Raw genomic sequence first — 15840 nt, 5'->3', positions numbered from 1 at the left:
TAAAAAATTACAAGTAATACCATCAAAATCCTACAACAAACCAAAATAAAATAATTAAATATGCAACCATCAAAACAAAAAATGAACAAAACTTATATATGACAATAAGGGAAAATAAATGTATTTAAAAACAATGATAAATATCAAAGACTATTAAAAATTACCAACAATACCATCAAATTATATAAAATAGAAATTAAAATTGTTTACACAACAATAGCTAAAAGGACTTGCAAGCTAGTAATAACTTGTAAAGATTAGAAAACAATGATATATATCAAAGACCATTAAAAATTACAAGTAATACCATCAAAATCCCTACAACAAACCAAAAATAAAATAATTATAATATGCAAACCATCAAAACAAAAAATGAACAAAAACTTATATATGACAATAAGGGAAAAATAAAATGTATTTAAAAACAATGATAAATATCAAAGACTATTAAAAATTACCAAACAATACCATCAAAAATCCTACAACAAACCAAATTAAAATAATTAGATATACAACAATCAAAAACAAAAGATTAAAAACTTATATGTGCTAATAAGGAAAAATAAATATATTTAATCCCTCCCTCTTTTCTTTTTCTTCAATATAGATCAAACCTTTGGAGGATGTTCATAGCTAACAAAATGATTTATAGCTCCTCCCAGCAGCCCAATGTCATTTGTGTGTAATTAATATTAGAAGAATCAGGGCTACCTAAAGACTTTTTATGCTTGAAATTGATGAGCAAATAACATGGATCTGGTCCTATTAAAACAACTGACTTTCTATAAGAGTGCCCTTCCCAAATTCATCCAACAAACACAAAGAACGTGATGTTGCATGCCTGTAAAGTCTGCCATCAATGTTTAGGTGATAAAAAATAACAGCACTGAAGGTAGGAGCAGTTTGATTTTTACCGAAGCATCATCCCTACTTGATGAAGATCAATCATAAATGTTGACTGTTCAGCAGTCATAAACTTGCTTCCCATTGCACAAAATATCCTACCATAATATCTAATAATGAATTGATAAAACATCAATAAAACATGTTCACAAATGTTTTGTAAATTTGCATAGCTAACCTATCGGTCGTCCCCACAATAGCCGCATCTGCGGTACAAAACTTCCAACATGAGAAAGGAAAACAATCAAAGCCACCTGAAACCATTTATTTGGAAAGACAACAACAACATTTAAAATTTATTCACAAAGAGCATAACAGCAGCAATGAAGTATTGAAGTGAGAAGAAGGTTTGACATGGTTTAGATTTAGAAATAATCTAAGAGCTAAAATTATATTTTTCTGAAGTTAAATATCAGGGGTAATTAGAATCATACAGTTTCCTTAGTTAAACACAGTTAAATATCAGAAGTAGTCTAGATGAATCATATAATTTTTTTAGCTCACTGCCATCTTCTAGTTGTGATTGTTTAGATTTTATGGATGTCACTAGCTTGTCTATCTTGCGTCAAGATGTCTTTGAAAATTGTAATTGAGAGATCTCACAGATTTTCCCTATCTAATTGAAGAGCATACATAAACAAAATATATATGAAAACTACCTTAAACTAAAGTTCACATGCAAACAATAAACAAATGAAGTTCCACTATAAATCTCTACAAACTTCATGCATCAGCAAGGTTAAAGTGAGGGATAATTTAGAGAAATGAAACATGTCAAGTAATTGTTCACACATGGAAGGGAAAATTTAAATCATCTTTTGATGACACAAAAGCAAATTTTGAGCCTCCAGGTAGAAAAAACATGAATAAATATGTTTCAAAATGATAAAACAAATCAAACTTGTTTAACATAGATGCTTTTCCCTGAAAAATTAGTGCCAATTATGATGTTTATTCTACCTGAGAAATGCAACACCAAGTTTGTACAAATATGACTAAATAAAGTATATTAAAAACACCACTCACCATCATTGAGAATTTTTGTGTCATTTGGAACAAAAGTGTCCACTGTCATTTCTTGTAAAACATGTATGATTTACAAGCAGAATAGACAGCCATGTAAGTAAACTCAGCAATTAACCTAGTTATCAAAATGTAAAATATAAGCTGTAGGGATCACAAAATCAAGTAATTCAGATGGTTTGTTGCTTGAAAAGTGTGTATCAGTTATAAAAAGATAATAACCTTCGATGTTGTATATCAATCAATGAATCTTCAGTCAGAATGGGTCTCACATAATTGTTTTGAAGAGCAACCAGCGATAATGACAAAAGGCTGTCAAAAGAATGCCAAATAAGATGATATTCAGAAAAATTGAAAAGCAGAATAAGGAATTGGGAAATAAAATAACGGCACAAATAAGAATATAAAAATATATGAAAAATTTTTAATCAAAGTGGACAAACCAGTCAAGTTCTGCTGCAAAATCTACAGCCCTAATTAGTTGAGGAGCAAATTGAAGCACATGAGACACCAAACCCCTAACAATTGCCCTCTCCATATCTACAAAGAGGAATTCAAAGATGATAAGTATAAAATCATCAGTGATTCTCTTCTTGAGGCAGGTTTTTTTTTTAAGCCAGCAAGAGGAAACTTGACATGGAAAGAAGACAATCAATTAAAAGGACAGCGAGTGGACAAACAATTTTATTGCCAAGAATCACAATTAATTCCACTGAGATAATCACACTGCCCTATCGTGCTAGCAACCATATAGAGTTGAAAATAATTCAAATGAGGACTGAATAGAAAAGTGGAAGGATAATTAAAAGCCCATAGAGGAAAAACAAATTTTCCTTCCAAATTAATTTTTGAAAAATTAACATGGGTGAATCTGATGTAGGAATAAAGACTAGAAAATACCAAGAATTTTATGATAGATATCTCCAAGAAGGTTGTCCAACTCCCTGGTCTTTGCAGTATGATAGAAGAATTTCTTCTCATCACCATCTTCTGAAAACTGTTTAGACAAGTTAATATTTGACGTGATGAATAAACCCAATAGCATATAGCTACTTACCACAAATTCAAAGCCTTGAAATTTTTCCAGAGTACAATCGTCAATTTGTTGGTCAAAAATGCACATCAGAAATCCTAGAAACAAGAAAACAAGTTCACAAGCAGTTTATGGAAATGGTGTATACATCATCTAAGCTTCATGTGACTTTTCAAATTAAGAGAATGCTAATGGCATAAAGCAAATCAACTTCAGCTCACCAGGTCAAAGACAAAAACCAGATCCATTGAAATGCATATATTGGCCTGCAATAAAACAAGATTAAAAGTGACAGATCCTTATAAGAATTTACGTAACACTCCAAACAAATAATTAAATTTGATACCTTCTCAACAATATCTAAGTTCAAATAGTCCAATCGTTCCTGCAGGTACTCAGAAATTCCTACCTCAAAGATCTTGTTAATGTGCAAGAGAGAACATATGCTCTGAAAAATGAAGAGAAAAGCAAGGTGGTGTAAATTAATGTAGCTAAGTCATACAAGAATCCTATGAATGTAAAAATAAAAAAAAATTAGCACACAATCCACAGCGGCACATTTATCTTCGTGATCCACGAGTTGTTTAGGCCTTCAAGCACATCAGATGCCCAAGATCAGGACACCATTACTACTATTATGCAGCAATACCAAATAAGGCATTTCTATGCCTTTTCGGAACTTAAGCAAACATTAAATACAAACTTAATTGAGGTTCAATCTTTATCACTCAAATCAGACTGGTAGGAGTCTGACTAATTTTAAGGTCCAACTACTGTTTTAAATGTCTAGCTGTAACTGTACTAATTATATATATATATATAGTACTTGATATTTTCCATTGTTAATTTATTTAGCAATATGTTTATAGATACATTCTGAAGGGGAAATAATGTATATCAGATTATAAATTGTTAGAAATACAAAAGTGAAAAAGTAAATATTTGTGACATTGTATTTGGACATGAGGCATACATGCCAGCCAGAAGGCTTTAAAAAAGTAATAGCCACTTAATGTTTATTTTAGTTCTTAAATTACATTTTTTTATTCTGTTTTTAACATAAATTTATCATTAAAAAAATCAAGGATTAGTGACTTTAATACTTGAAAATTTGGAGATGAGTGATCTTGTTGAGTAACCTAAAAATTATGGAAGGGAAACTCTTGAAAAAGAAACTTTGATTAATTTAATTAATACAATCATTAATTAGTATTAAACATCAATTTTGTTAACCAAGATGATATTTCTTTATATTAGTTTAATATAAATAAAAAAATCATTTTAATCAAGTAAAAATTAAAAAAAATTCGGTTGTTACAACAACTTATTCTAATTTATCTCAACTTCCAAGTCTTCAACAACTACCACATTAAATCCGCTGAACACTTTACATAAATATATAATACACATCATGTTCCAATTCTTAAGAAACATAAAGGGGACCAAATGGTTCATTCACAAAAAAAAAAAAATATATATATTTTGAATCTGACATAAAGTCCGGTATTTGTTTCGAAATATTTCAAATATAATACTCATGTGCACGATTCTATACAACTGGGAAGTATGATATACACTAATTGCCTTACTTACTCCACTTAATATTTGCCTACTTTATTATAATACTGCATTTATTTCTTCTCTTTACTCCATTTGATTAATCAATTCACTAGACCAATCAGCTACAGCATGCATGTCCCCGATAACAAGAAAAAGAACATCAATGTTAAGAAAAAAAGTTTTTCATGTTTGCCTAAGACTAAAAACTGATCAAAAAGAAGAATAATATAGCACATGCATAAAAAAATAAAGGCATAATAGAATATACCAACATATCTCACATATAATGCAAGATATGTTGCACAGAAATGAGAGTATAAAACCACAATTAAAATAAGCTTTTCATACAGTTGTTCATAGTGAAAATAGAAACTGACCTCACATGCCGACCATCTCCATATGCATCTATGACGGTGATCGAATCCACATTCAGATGCTCTTTAATCTATTCTTCATATCAAGAATGAACTCATAAATTAACAAGAATGAAAATTATGTGAATTGCAAGAAATGAATGGACATAGTAATTTTCTATTAGATCAGTCAAAATGCTTCTATGTTTTGCACATTTCCTATGCATACAAATCCGGTAGACATTAGTCAGTTCTAATAGAGAAGGAACAAATAAAAAAAAACTTTTTTTAAAGAACCACCACACAAAAACATATTTATTCATGGAAACTAATGATTATTTGTCTAATCAATGTGAAATCATTACTCCAGAAGATAATTAGCATCAAGAAAACAGTGAATCAGTCACATTTCCTATGCATACAAATCCGGTAGACGTTAGTCAGTTCTAATAGAGAAGGAACAAATAAAAAAACTTTTTTTAAAGAACCACCACGCAAAAACATATTTATTCATTGAAACTAATGATTATTTGTCTAATCAATGTGAAATCATTACTCTAGAAGATAATTAGCATCAAGAAAACAGTGAATCAGTCACATCTTTAACAAGAATAGGTTATGGGAACCACAATTCAAATGAGTTTTGGAAGCATATGTGTGAGAGGTGAACTGGACTGAAATTTCAGGCTTTCCTCCATTAAAATAGTGCTTGCCTGGTTGGAAAAATACATACAGACAAAATAATTTGATTGTCACTTTTTGTTTCATTAATCACAAAATTATCTAAATAACATGCACTCGATACATATTTACCTCACATCCTGTCCACTTTCTTCTATCACCATGTGATTTTTTCCTCATAGTCAAAGAATGATTGTAAAAGATTCCCATCCAGCTTCACTAGACTTGGTCATCAGTGGCCCAATTATTGTTTAATAGCTATCTATATATCTATGCATAATATATTAGTTTTGATTCTAGACCCAATTTGGCTCGAAGTCATGCATGTGTATTCTAGCAAGGTTTGCCTCAATCCACCAATATTAAAGTTACAACTTCATTTGAACAATCTAGGAACCTTCTCCATGCAAATTTAAACTAAATATATCAAATACTAGTTCCATGAAAACCAATTAAGAGCAAGTTACCGCACTACTTGATGAAAATTTCTAGCCAAATCTGGCACATTAATTATAGTTGTATCACTAAATAGTCTCATAACAACACTACTTCTAATGCTCTGGATATCACATAGTAGTTTTATCTACTATGTTAGAAGACGCAGAATTTCATATCGTATTTTGTGTCTAGTATCTAGCTACCATGTCGATTAAAGTTCCATAAATCTTGTAATACTCTTTCACTCACTAGTATTGGCTTCAGAATCATTCAATCATTATGTAGACAATGTTTTAAGGATTTAGATAACAAAACTAGCACTGCTAGTAGAATGAACTGGACATGCGTTCTAGATTAATGATTTCAATCATCAGTTTAAAAGACAAAAAAGTTTAGTCAGCTAGAATTAGCTAAATGTAAATACATTCAGCTATTATTTTTCATCATGGATGGACAAATTAAATAAATTTCTATAAATAGTGATTCTGTGAATTTGAAATACTCCCACAAACATTAAATAAATTTCATTCACTTGATCAAAATCTTATCTGATTTATCAGATTTGGTTCATTCACATGAACCAAGGTTGAAATTAGCCTAACTGCTATTTCCTATTGCTCATGTCACAAAAGCATATAATAGTAAACCTTGTTCTAAATGATATTCATGTAAGAATTAAATCTTATGCTTGCAGGAGTTGATGACTTGGGAATCTTAGTAGATTCAACAACCAAGATAAATAAGTAAGTCACACGATCTAAAGTAAGTAAAGCAAAATGATATCATTTTTCAAGAATTAGAACGCATCCTCACAATCATTCAAGCCGGCAAAGGCCATCAACTGAGCAGCGATCTCCCGCTCCTCCGCGTCCTGCAGTGCCCTAGCATACGCTTCATTGCTATCGAAACCCGTCGGATCAACAAGATGCCCATCTTCAACGAACTCATCCTCCTCATACTCCTCTTCATACTCACTCCCCTCCTCATGATCATGAACATCAAATTCCCCATCGTCTTCATAGCTCCCCGCTGAACTCGCATAGTCACCACTTATTCCACGGCCGCTCATCAACATCAGGTACGCCGCCTCCTGCGCCAATCCCAGGCAAAAAAAAAATTCAAGAAATTCAAGAAAAAAACAATGAAGTCGAAACCATATGAAGGGATTAGTAAGGGATTAAACCTGTTCTTGGAGGGTGCGCCCAAGGGCAAGATCGACATCCACTTGGCTGAGGTTGGTGAACGGCGTGCGGGTTGGCGACGATACTGCTTGGGCAGGATCCCCATCGCCATTGCCAGCGACAGCAGCAGTGTTGGGGGTTAGGGTTCTGATTGGCGGACTTAGCTCCAGTGCTTAGCTCATTCGAGTTCTCCATTGTGAGTAATTGGCCGAAGAAGAAGCGAATGAGAGGTTGGTGGGGGTTTCTGAGAGAGAGAGAGAGAGAGAGAGAGAAGGAGATGAAGTGACGTGATATATAATAATTTCTAAGAAAAAAAAAGAATGGATCCATGGAATTCATGAGTTTCTATTTTCTTTTTTTTATTATTATTATTTTTTTATTACGTGCCTTTTTTTGAGTTTTTGTTCTATAAAAATAATATTTTTAATCCATTTTGAAAACATCTCAACCCTTGATTTCGAGATGTTAAGGATCAGATTTTGAAAAATGCCTTTTTTATAAAATAATATTAAATAAATAAATTCTTTGTTAATAATTTGACCGTTGTTAATATCTTCCGCTCGAAGACCTTTGCTTTGTCTTTGTTTACTTTGAATTTCTTTTATTTTTTTTATTTTGTTAAGGGAATAGAGAAGAAGCCGCAACAACACCGCTCAATCCCTTAGCTCGCTCAAGATCAAGTCCATCATCGATGGCTGATTCGTTGCACGGTTCATAAGACGATGAAGACGGGATGGAAGACCTATCTCCGAATAGAAATTAAGGATTAACTGACAGGTTTCATGGAGGTATCCAGAGGAGATCTTGCCATCCAATTCCAGTGCGCTTCTCCCCCACCAAGGTCTAGGGCACAACAAAGAGACAATTGAATATATTTAGGAATTGAAACCAATTCTTCAAAAAAGGAAAAAGATTATATATACGGGATGGACTACTTACGAGAAGGTTTAGGGTTTCGAGGAGCATCCGCGAGAAAAAAACATCGATCCTCCTGCAACAATAAGAAGGGATGATGATGGGTTTGTTGATGTTTAATAACTTTTGTTTTTGATATATTATTAAAATTTATGAAAAAATATTTATTATTTATATTTTATAAAGTTTGAAGTTTTATAAAGCTCTCTTATTCATTAAGTATTAATTATTTAAATTTAAATATTATAAAATTAATAATAAACTAATTCAATTTAACATAAAGATTATTTTTTTATTTTTGTATGAAATACTTAAAATTTCATTAATTTATATAATGAACATTATTTGTTATTATACAAGTGCAAGTAAAACTATTATTCATTAAATATTTATTATTTAAGTTTAAATATTAAACAACTACAAATAAACCAATTTAATTTAACATAAAAATTAATTTTATAATTTTATATTAAATAATTATAATTTCATTAATTTATATAATAAACATTATCTTTTAATAACATGCGTTTTTTCGATATATATATATATATATATATATATATATATATATATATATATATATATATATATATAATATCATAATCCAATGTTAAAAGTAATTTAAAAAATAAATAAAACCAAATATTTATTTACCAAAAAAATAAAATATTTTTTTAGTAGTTGCAGTAATGAATGCTAATCTTTTAAATATTTATTTCAATAATTATTTATATTAATCAAATAAAAAAAATATATAACAAATTAGTTTATATAAAAATAATAAGTTAATTAATTTTTATAAATTAATAAATTAATAAATTAATTGATTAATTTATATATTCAATCGATATTCATTAGATTATTATTTTTACGAATGTGCTTATAATTTATAGAGTAAATTATCATGACATTATTTTTTATATTTGTTTTATAATGTTTAATTTTTTAATTTAATTATTATTCTCAATATAAATATCAAATTTAATTTTGATAATATTATTATTAAGCCATGCTCTACTAACCATAAATATAAAAATTAAATAAAATTCAAAACATATAGCTCTACCAACAGAATGATTTCTGTCACTGAATGTCTGATCTATTCTAACACTTTTAAAGATTCATTGGTATAAATAATTTATAGCTACTACATTTAACCGTTGCTATAGATAAGTATAAGTATAGAGTAGTAGTTATACTAATGGAACAATATCTGTAAGTAAATGTCATATTTATTTTGACAAATTGAATGTTCCGTTGGTATAGATAATCAATAGCTACAAATTTGACTGTTACTATAGATAAAAGTCTACCTATACCAACAGATTAAAATCCGTCAGTAAATATCTTATATATAGTGACAGTTTTAAAGTATCGTTACTAAAACCAGTCTATAGCTACGGAATTTAACTGTTACTATTGAAAAGCGTCAGTATATGGCAATTTTTTTGTAGTGGATCATTAAAGACTGATGTATCCCTATTGTCAAATGTCACCTCTATTCTCCAAATCTTTATTTAACCATTTGCATGGTGTTTTTCATTTGTAACACTATCAATTTATTTTGGACAGATGATAAATTTACAAGACCTTTCCATTGCTTGGCAGATTTTCCTATTTTTAATTTTCCTTGAAGACCATAAGGTACAAACATTTTAACAAAACACAACAATGAAAATAGAGTAGACAGTGCATAAGTTTGCAAGGAGCTCAATAGAAACCATAGTCAGATGAAAATATTCACAAATTAAATGGCACAGCAAGGACATTCACCGTTTCATATATAAATTTAATTCCAGCAACAATACTGGAGGCACCTATAAAACAATGCCATATTCTCTTTTTCATTTCCTCCTTTCATTCATTCATTCATTCAATAAATCAATTAGGAGATGGACTTTTTTATTTCCTTTATTCATTCATTCATTCATTCAGGAAATGGAATCTAGTTCTTAAAAGATTCATTAGACCACATTCTTCAATAACTAAAGTATCATCACTATTATTTACGCAACTTAATTACAATCAACCTGGGAGCCACTCCTTTCCTCATAATCTGGCATAGGGTCTTCCCATTTCTATAAAATCTCCCTGGTTTTCAATTGGGCACAAAGCAAAGAAAACACCCTAGGAAACTCTTACAAGCCACTGCAAGTTCTTTGGACCAGTGTTATTAAAAGAGAGAAAGGCGCTCTCTTAGGTGCTCAGGCGAGGCGAGGCGAGACTCTAGAGCCTCAACACCCTCTGGGCGAGGCGCCTTTAATGAGGCGAGCCTAGGCGAGCGCTTTTTGTTGGGCGCAGGCATTAAAAAGGTGTGCCTGTCTTATTTTTCTTGGTATAGGCCTTTCATTTAATGCTTTCAATTAGTGTTTATTAGAATTCTAAAAAGGCACATTTACTAATAAGTTATGAAATAAATTTAGGGGAGGAAAATTAGGTGATTTTAAAAAGGTATGCTTATTAATAAGTAGGGAAATAAATTGAGTAGAAAAATTATGAAATTTAAATGCATAGTTGCTATTTTTTTAAAACAAATGATTAAATTAAGGAATTAACTAATCCATTAGAGATAATTGAAGAGTTGGTGAAATTAGTACTTGCAATAAAAGTCTGAACAAAAAAAAAGGATAGCAATACAATAGCATAAAAGGGAAAAAAAGATGAAGATGGAGCAAGGTTGGTGTTTTGGTGGAAGCACGTGACTTTAATTATTCTAAAAATTATATATATATATATATATATATATTAACTAGCGCTTTACTTTGTTCGGGTGAGTGTCTTTCGTGGCGCCTCTCGCCTCAGGCAATAAAATGTCTTAGCGCCTTAAGAACGCCTGGCGCTTTTAATTACACTGCTTCGGACCTGCGAGTACCAATATATAATAAATAGACATAAAGAAAATTATAAAGCAAGATCATCATTTGCCTGATGATCATAAATAATATAGTGTCTGTCCCCAGAAAACTATCACCCATGTGCTTCTTCCGATCATGTTTTACAATGTCATTTATTCATTCATTCATTTTAGCAAAGCTTTGCAACACCATCTGGTCTTCATTTCTGTTTTTTCTTTCTGATGGTTGATTCAGTTGTTTATTATCTTGTGAAGTAGTTTGGCCAATATACATCTTACCATCTTGATGTAATCCGGAGGAAATGTTCGACTTGTTGAACTCAGGAGGACGACCAGCGCTGGAGGCACCATTCGTCTTACAGTCAGAAGTATCTCTGCCAGTGACAAATGAGCAACCAGTATCTCTGCTAGTGACAAATGAGCAACCAATTCCACTTGAACCGTCAAACAATGGCTTCCCATCTACAGTTGATTGATGAGAAAAGGAAGCATTCAAATAATTCACTCCTATCTTTTTCTTGGCAAAATTCCTTCCGCAAATTTATATTGCTTTATGTTTGGAACCTCATTGCAAGTAGTGCGATGTTTCCTAATCAACAGATGTTGAGGCCTAGCAGTAATGTGGCAATGCTTTCTTGTCATCTCTGTGTGATGAATCCTGTTAATAGCTCTGCATTTCAGGCACCAAAAACAGTTGAAGATAATGGGCTGATGAGGCGAATGACCGGGCGTGAGCGTCGGGCGAGCACACGACTCTCAGAATTCATGGTTTGAATGACACTGTGTCCAGGTGGGAGCATGTGAGGCACGTGATGAGGGTTGTTAGGATGAGCTGGAAAGGTATTGCTTATAAGGGCTGGGAGATGGAGGAAAAAAGGGTAAGCATTGAGACAAGAAAGCTAAGGCCTGATCTGATCTCTGGTTCTCCGGTGAGCTATTCCGGTGACCGGCGGCGGGAAGGGTTAATACCATTAATATTACTATTTTAGTAGTATTTTCTATGGATCTATGAATTACTGTCATGCTAATGATGTTTTGAAGCTTATTTTTGTTGAACCCTGTTATGATGATGGTTTTGGCTGCATAATCAATTGCCAAGAGTTGTTCACAAGTTGATTGTTGTGAGATTTGTTTAGAAAACATCCATTTAGTAATTTCTTGTTGCATATTATACAGACTACTTTTTCTCTCAGTTGCAACAACTCCAACAACAAGACCAATTTTGTGCAGACAAGATTAAAGCTCTCTAGGAAGGCCGTTGTACTGACAGTAAGTTCATGTGGCACCATAATTTATTATTACGACAACACAGAATTGTTGTGCCTAATGTGCCTTCTCTTAAGAATACCTTATTGTATGAATATCATAGCACTCCTTTGGGGGGGACATGCTGGTGCCTTAAGAATCTATGCCCGGTTAGCACTCCAATTTTATTGGCAAGGGATGATTCAAGATGTGAAATTATTTATCAAAAATTGTGTCACCTATCAGAAAGCTAAGTCTGAGCATACTCATCCCAAAGGTTTACTCCAACCACTACAGATTCCACAACAAATATGGGAAGAAATATCGATGGACTTCATCACATCTTTACCAATGTCCAAGGGATTTACAGTTATTTTGGTAGTGGTGGACAAGTTATCCAAGTTTGAGCATTTCATTCCTCTAAAGTTTGATTTTTCCAGCACAGTGGTGGCAGAAGTTTTTATCAAAAATGTGGTGAAGTTACATGGTATTCCCAAATCAATAGTGAGTGATCGTGACAAGGTCTTTCTCAAAGAACTCGAAGCAATTATTTAAAGCAATGGGTACAACATTGGCTATGCCATCGGCAGTATCACCCTCAATCGGATGGCGGGGATCGAGGCTCTCAATAAATTCCTCAAACCCTGTCTTCACTGTTTTGTATCAGTAAATCCTAAATTGTGGATGGAATGGCTACCTTGGGCAGAATTTTGGTATAATTCAGCATTCCAAACTAGTGCTGGCATGACACCATTTAAGATTGTGTATGGTTGTGAACCTCCTCCTTTGATTCCATACAATTCCAATGAGGGAGACCCCTCAGACTTGGCACAGATGTTATATTCAAGACAGGGGCGGACCCACATGGGGGCCAACCCGGGCTGAAGCCCGGGCTGGCCGACCGGAAAACTTTAGAAGAACCGTGTCCAATAATATTTTTTTATATGAATATTAATGTTTAATAATATTTTGTTTGTGTTTAGCTAATATGTAATTAGTATGTGCTTGAGTGGTTTGTGGGAGTTGAATGATAGGAGCCCACCATGGTTCAAATCTTAGAGTTTGCAATTGTAAGTTTTTAATAATTTTAGTAATTAAAAACAAGGTTTTTCTTTCAAAAAAAATTGTGGAAATTTTAAAAATTATATAACACAAATAATGATCTAAACTTTATGATTTTTTTAATAATCAATAAAAAATTAAATTAATAATGTGGCATTGAAAATTTTTTCTTATTTAAAAATTATTAAATTTTTTTAAGTTTTAATAAAGTTTAAAAAATTATTCAAAACATCCCTCGCAATTATAATAGTTGACTTCAACCCCTTTACCGATGAGTTTTGGTTTTGCCACTGGTCGTGGTTGGACTGAGGAGAGGTCATGGTTGGGCTAAAAATGCCGGAAAATTAAAAGGTGATGAATATGAGAATATTGACTTTTATTTAAGCCCGGGCTGAACTAAATTTCTAGGTCCGCCACTGATTCAAGAGATCAAATATTACAGCAATTGAAGCAAAATTTGCATAAGTCACAAGCAAGGATCAAAAGCTTAGTCGATAAGCAAGAGCGAAGTCTCTTTTCAATGTGGGTGATCGGGTGTTGGTGAAAGCGCAACCTTATAAACAACACCCACTCGCATTACGCAAGAATCAAAAACTGGGCATGCGGTATTTCGGGCCATTCCAAATATCATACAAAATTGGATCAGTTGCTTATATGTTGTCATTACCAGAGTATTCTCGACTTCATCCAGTTTTCCATATTTTATTGCTTAAGAAGTTTGAAGGAGACCCAATGGCCATTTCTAAGATTCACCGATTTCCTTTCATTACAAATGATACTGGACTAGTGTTACAGCCTCATAGTATATTATTCAGCGCCAGCAAATCATTCAGAATGGCCATCCAATTCAGCAGCTCTTGATTCATTGGGAAAGATTAGATCATAGTGATGATTCATGGGAAGACTCTTCTTACATGGCTCAAGCGTATCCTGCATTTGACCTTGAGGACAAGGTCAGTTCTGATGGGGGTCATGTGATGAATCATGTTAATAGTTCTACATTTCATGCACCAAAAACAGTTGAAGATAATGGGCTAATGAGGCGAATGACCGGGCGCGAGCATCGGGTGAGCACACGACTCTCAGGATTTATGGTTTGAATGACACTGTGTCCAGGTGGGAGCATGTGAGGCACGTGACGAGGGTTGTTAGGCTGAGCTGGAAAGGTATTGCTTATAAGGGCTAGGAGATGGAGGAAAAAGAGGTAAGAATTGAGACAAGAAAGCTAAGGCTTGATCTGATCACTGGTTCTCCGGTGAGCTATTCCGGTGACCGGCGGCAGGAAGGGTTAATACCATTAATATTACTATTTTAGTAGTATTTTCTATGGATCTATGCATTACTGTCATGCTAATAATGTTTTGAAGCTTATTTCTGTTGAACCATGTTATGATGATGGTTTTGGCTGCATAATCAATTTGCAGGAGTTGTTCACAGGTTGATTAATGTGAGATTTGTTTAGAAAACATCCATTTAGTAATTTCTTGTTGCATATTTCACAACACTCTGATACTCATGCTTTATATTACAGATAATTTTGGGTGGCCCAGAAGCTTTTCTGACACCAATATCTTGGAGTGAGTTCAGCTCAATAAAACGGTTTCTAGAATCGTTAGCGTTCTGTAAACTTGGAATGCTGAGTTTCTCACCAATCGAATTATTAACATCCAAAGGGGCTACAACAGCACCTTTCTGCTTTGAAGGGAACTGATTTGGCTGATCAGAAGACAAGCCCTTTGCATTTGTACTTGAACTACTTCCAACTGTTGTAGATGATGTACCACTACTCGCAATAGAAGGTACCAGTATTGGCTTCTCATATCTTGGCCTTTTAAAAGAGATATTATTATCTAATGATGAAGCTCCAAATTCATTTTCATATGACTGTTTAGATCCCGATAAGTCTCCCCTTGATTCATTTGTAGTCCAGGAATTAAAGTTTTTACGAATCATGTATTACCTAAACTTAAGGGTGCATTTGTTTGGAATATGACTGCGAGGGTCCGTCTGCCATGAGATGAAGAAGAAGTAAGCAGTTAAGGAAGACATTAGGCATTGAGAATAAGAAAAAACCACATTTTTGTCATGAAAAGTATAATAAGTCTTCATTAATAATGACAAGCATAATGCATACGAATACAACCAAAGTTCACCATACAAAGCGACCGATTTATAACAACAACTCCTTTATTACTAACATAATTTGATTTTTTTTTCTCTTTGAAGGAACAATGTAATAATACCCAAAAAAAACAAAGAAGAAAAGGAAAGGTAAATTATCTCAACACATTACAACTCTTCAGTCAAATAAACTTTTGTAGAGGCAATAGTATAAATCAACCATTCAGATAAAGAAGCAAAAAAAAAATAATGAAAGGGAAATATATAGCTATACTTATGCACAATTCCTTGTTATGCAACTGTATACACAAAGCAAGCAGCATTTAAGAGATGTACTAATAGTAAGTTATAAAAGTTGTCAAATTAAAAAAAAAAGAGGATTATTTGTGAAATCATAAAACATATATATGTAAATGACAAGATACCAGCGGCTCAATGACTTCTTTTATCAAAAATGAGCTTTCAACAATA

At 32.6% G+C, this 15840-nt stretch overlaps 1 protein-coding gene and 1 pseudogene across 1 annotated transcript; both read right to left on the bottom strand.

Moving 5' to 3' along the window:
* Window positions 1-587: 587 nt before the first annotated feature.
* Window positions 588-4959, bottom strand: LOC120274638 (annotated as a pseudogene).
* A 1828-nt stretch (window positions 4960-6787) lies between these two features.
* On the bottom strand, window positions 6788-11403 carry LOC120274637 (E3 ubiquitin ligase BIG BROTHER-related-like). Its single transcript, XM_039281175.1, has 2 exons — window positions 11221-11403; window positions 6788-7081 (listed from the first exon to the last, which is right to left on the bottom strand). The coding sequence occupies exons 1-2, from the start codon at window positions 11401-11403 to the stop codon at window positions 6788-6790; spliced, it is 477 nt and encodes a 158-aa protein (XP_039137109.1).
* Window positions 11404-15840: the final 4437 nt, after the last annotated feature.

The sequence above is a fragment of the Dioscorea cayenensis genome, chromosome 13, assembly GCF_009730915.1.
Source record: "Dioscorea cayenensis subsp. rotundata cultivar TDr96_F1 chromosome 13, TDr96_F1_v2_PseudoChromosome.rev07_lg8_w22 25.fasta, whole genome shotgun sequence".
Classification (NCBI taxonomy): domain Eukaryota; kingdom Viridiplantae; phylum Streptophyta; class Magnoliopsida; order Dioscoreales; family Dioscoreaceae; genus Dioscorea; species Dioscorea cayenensis.
Note: the sequence above shows the minus strand (reverse complement) of the source record. Positions and strands in the feature narration are given on the sequence as shown.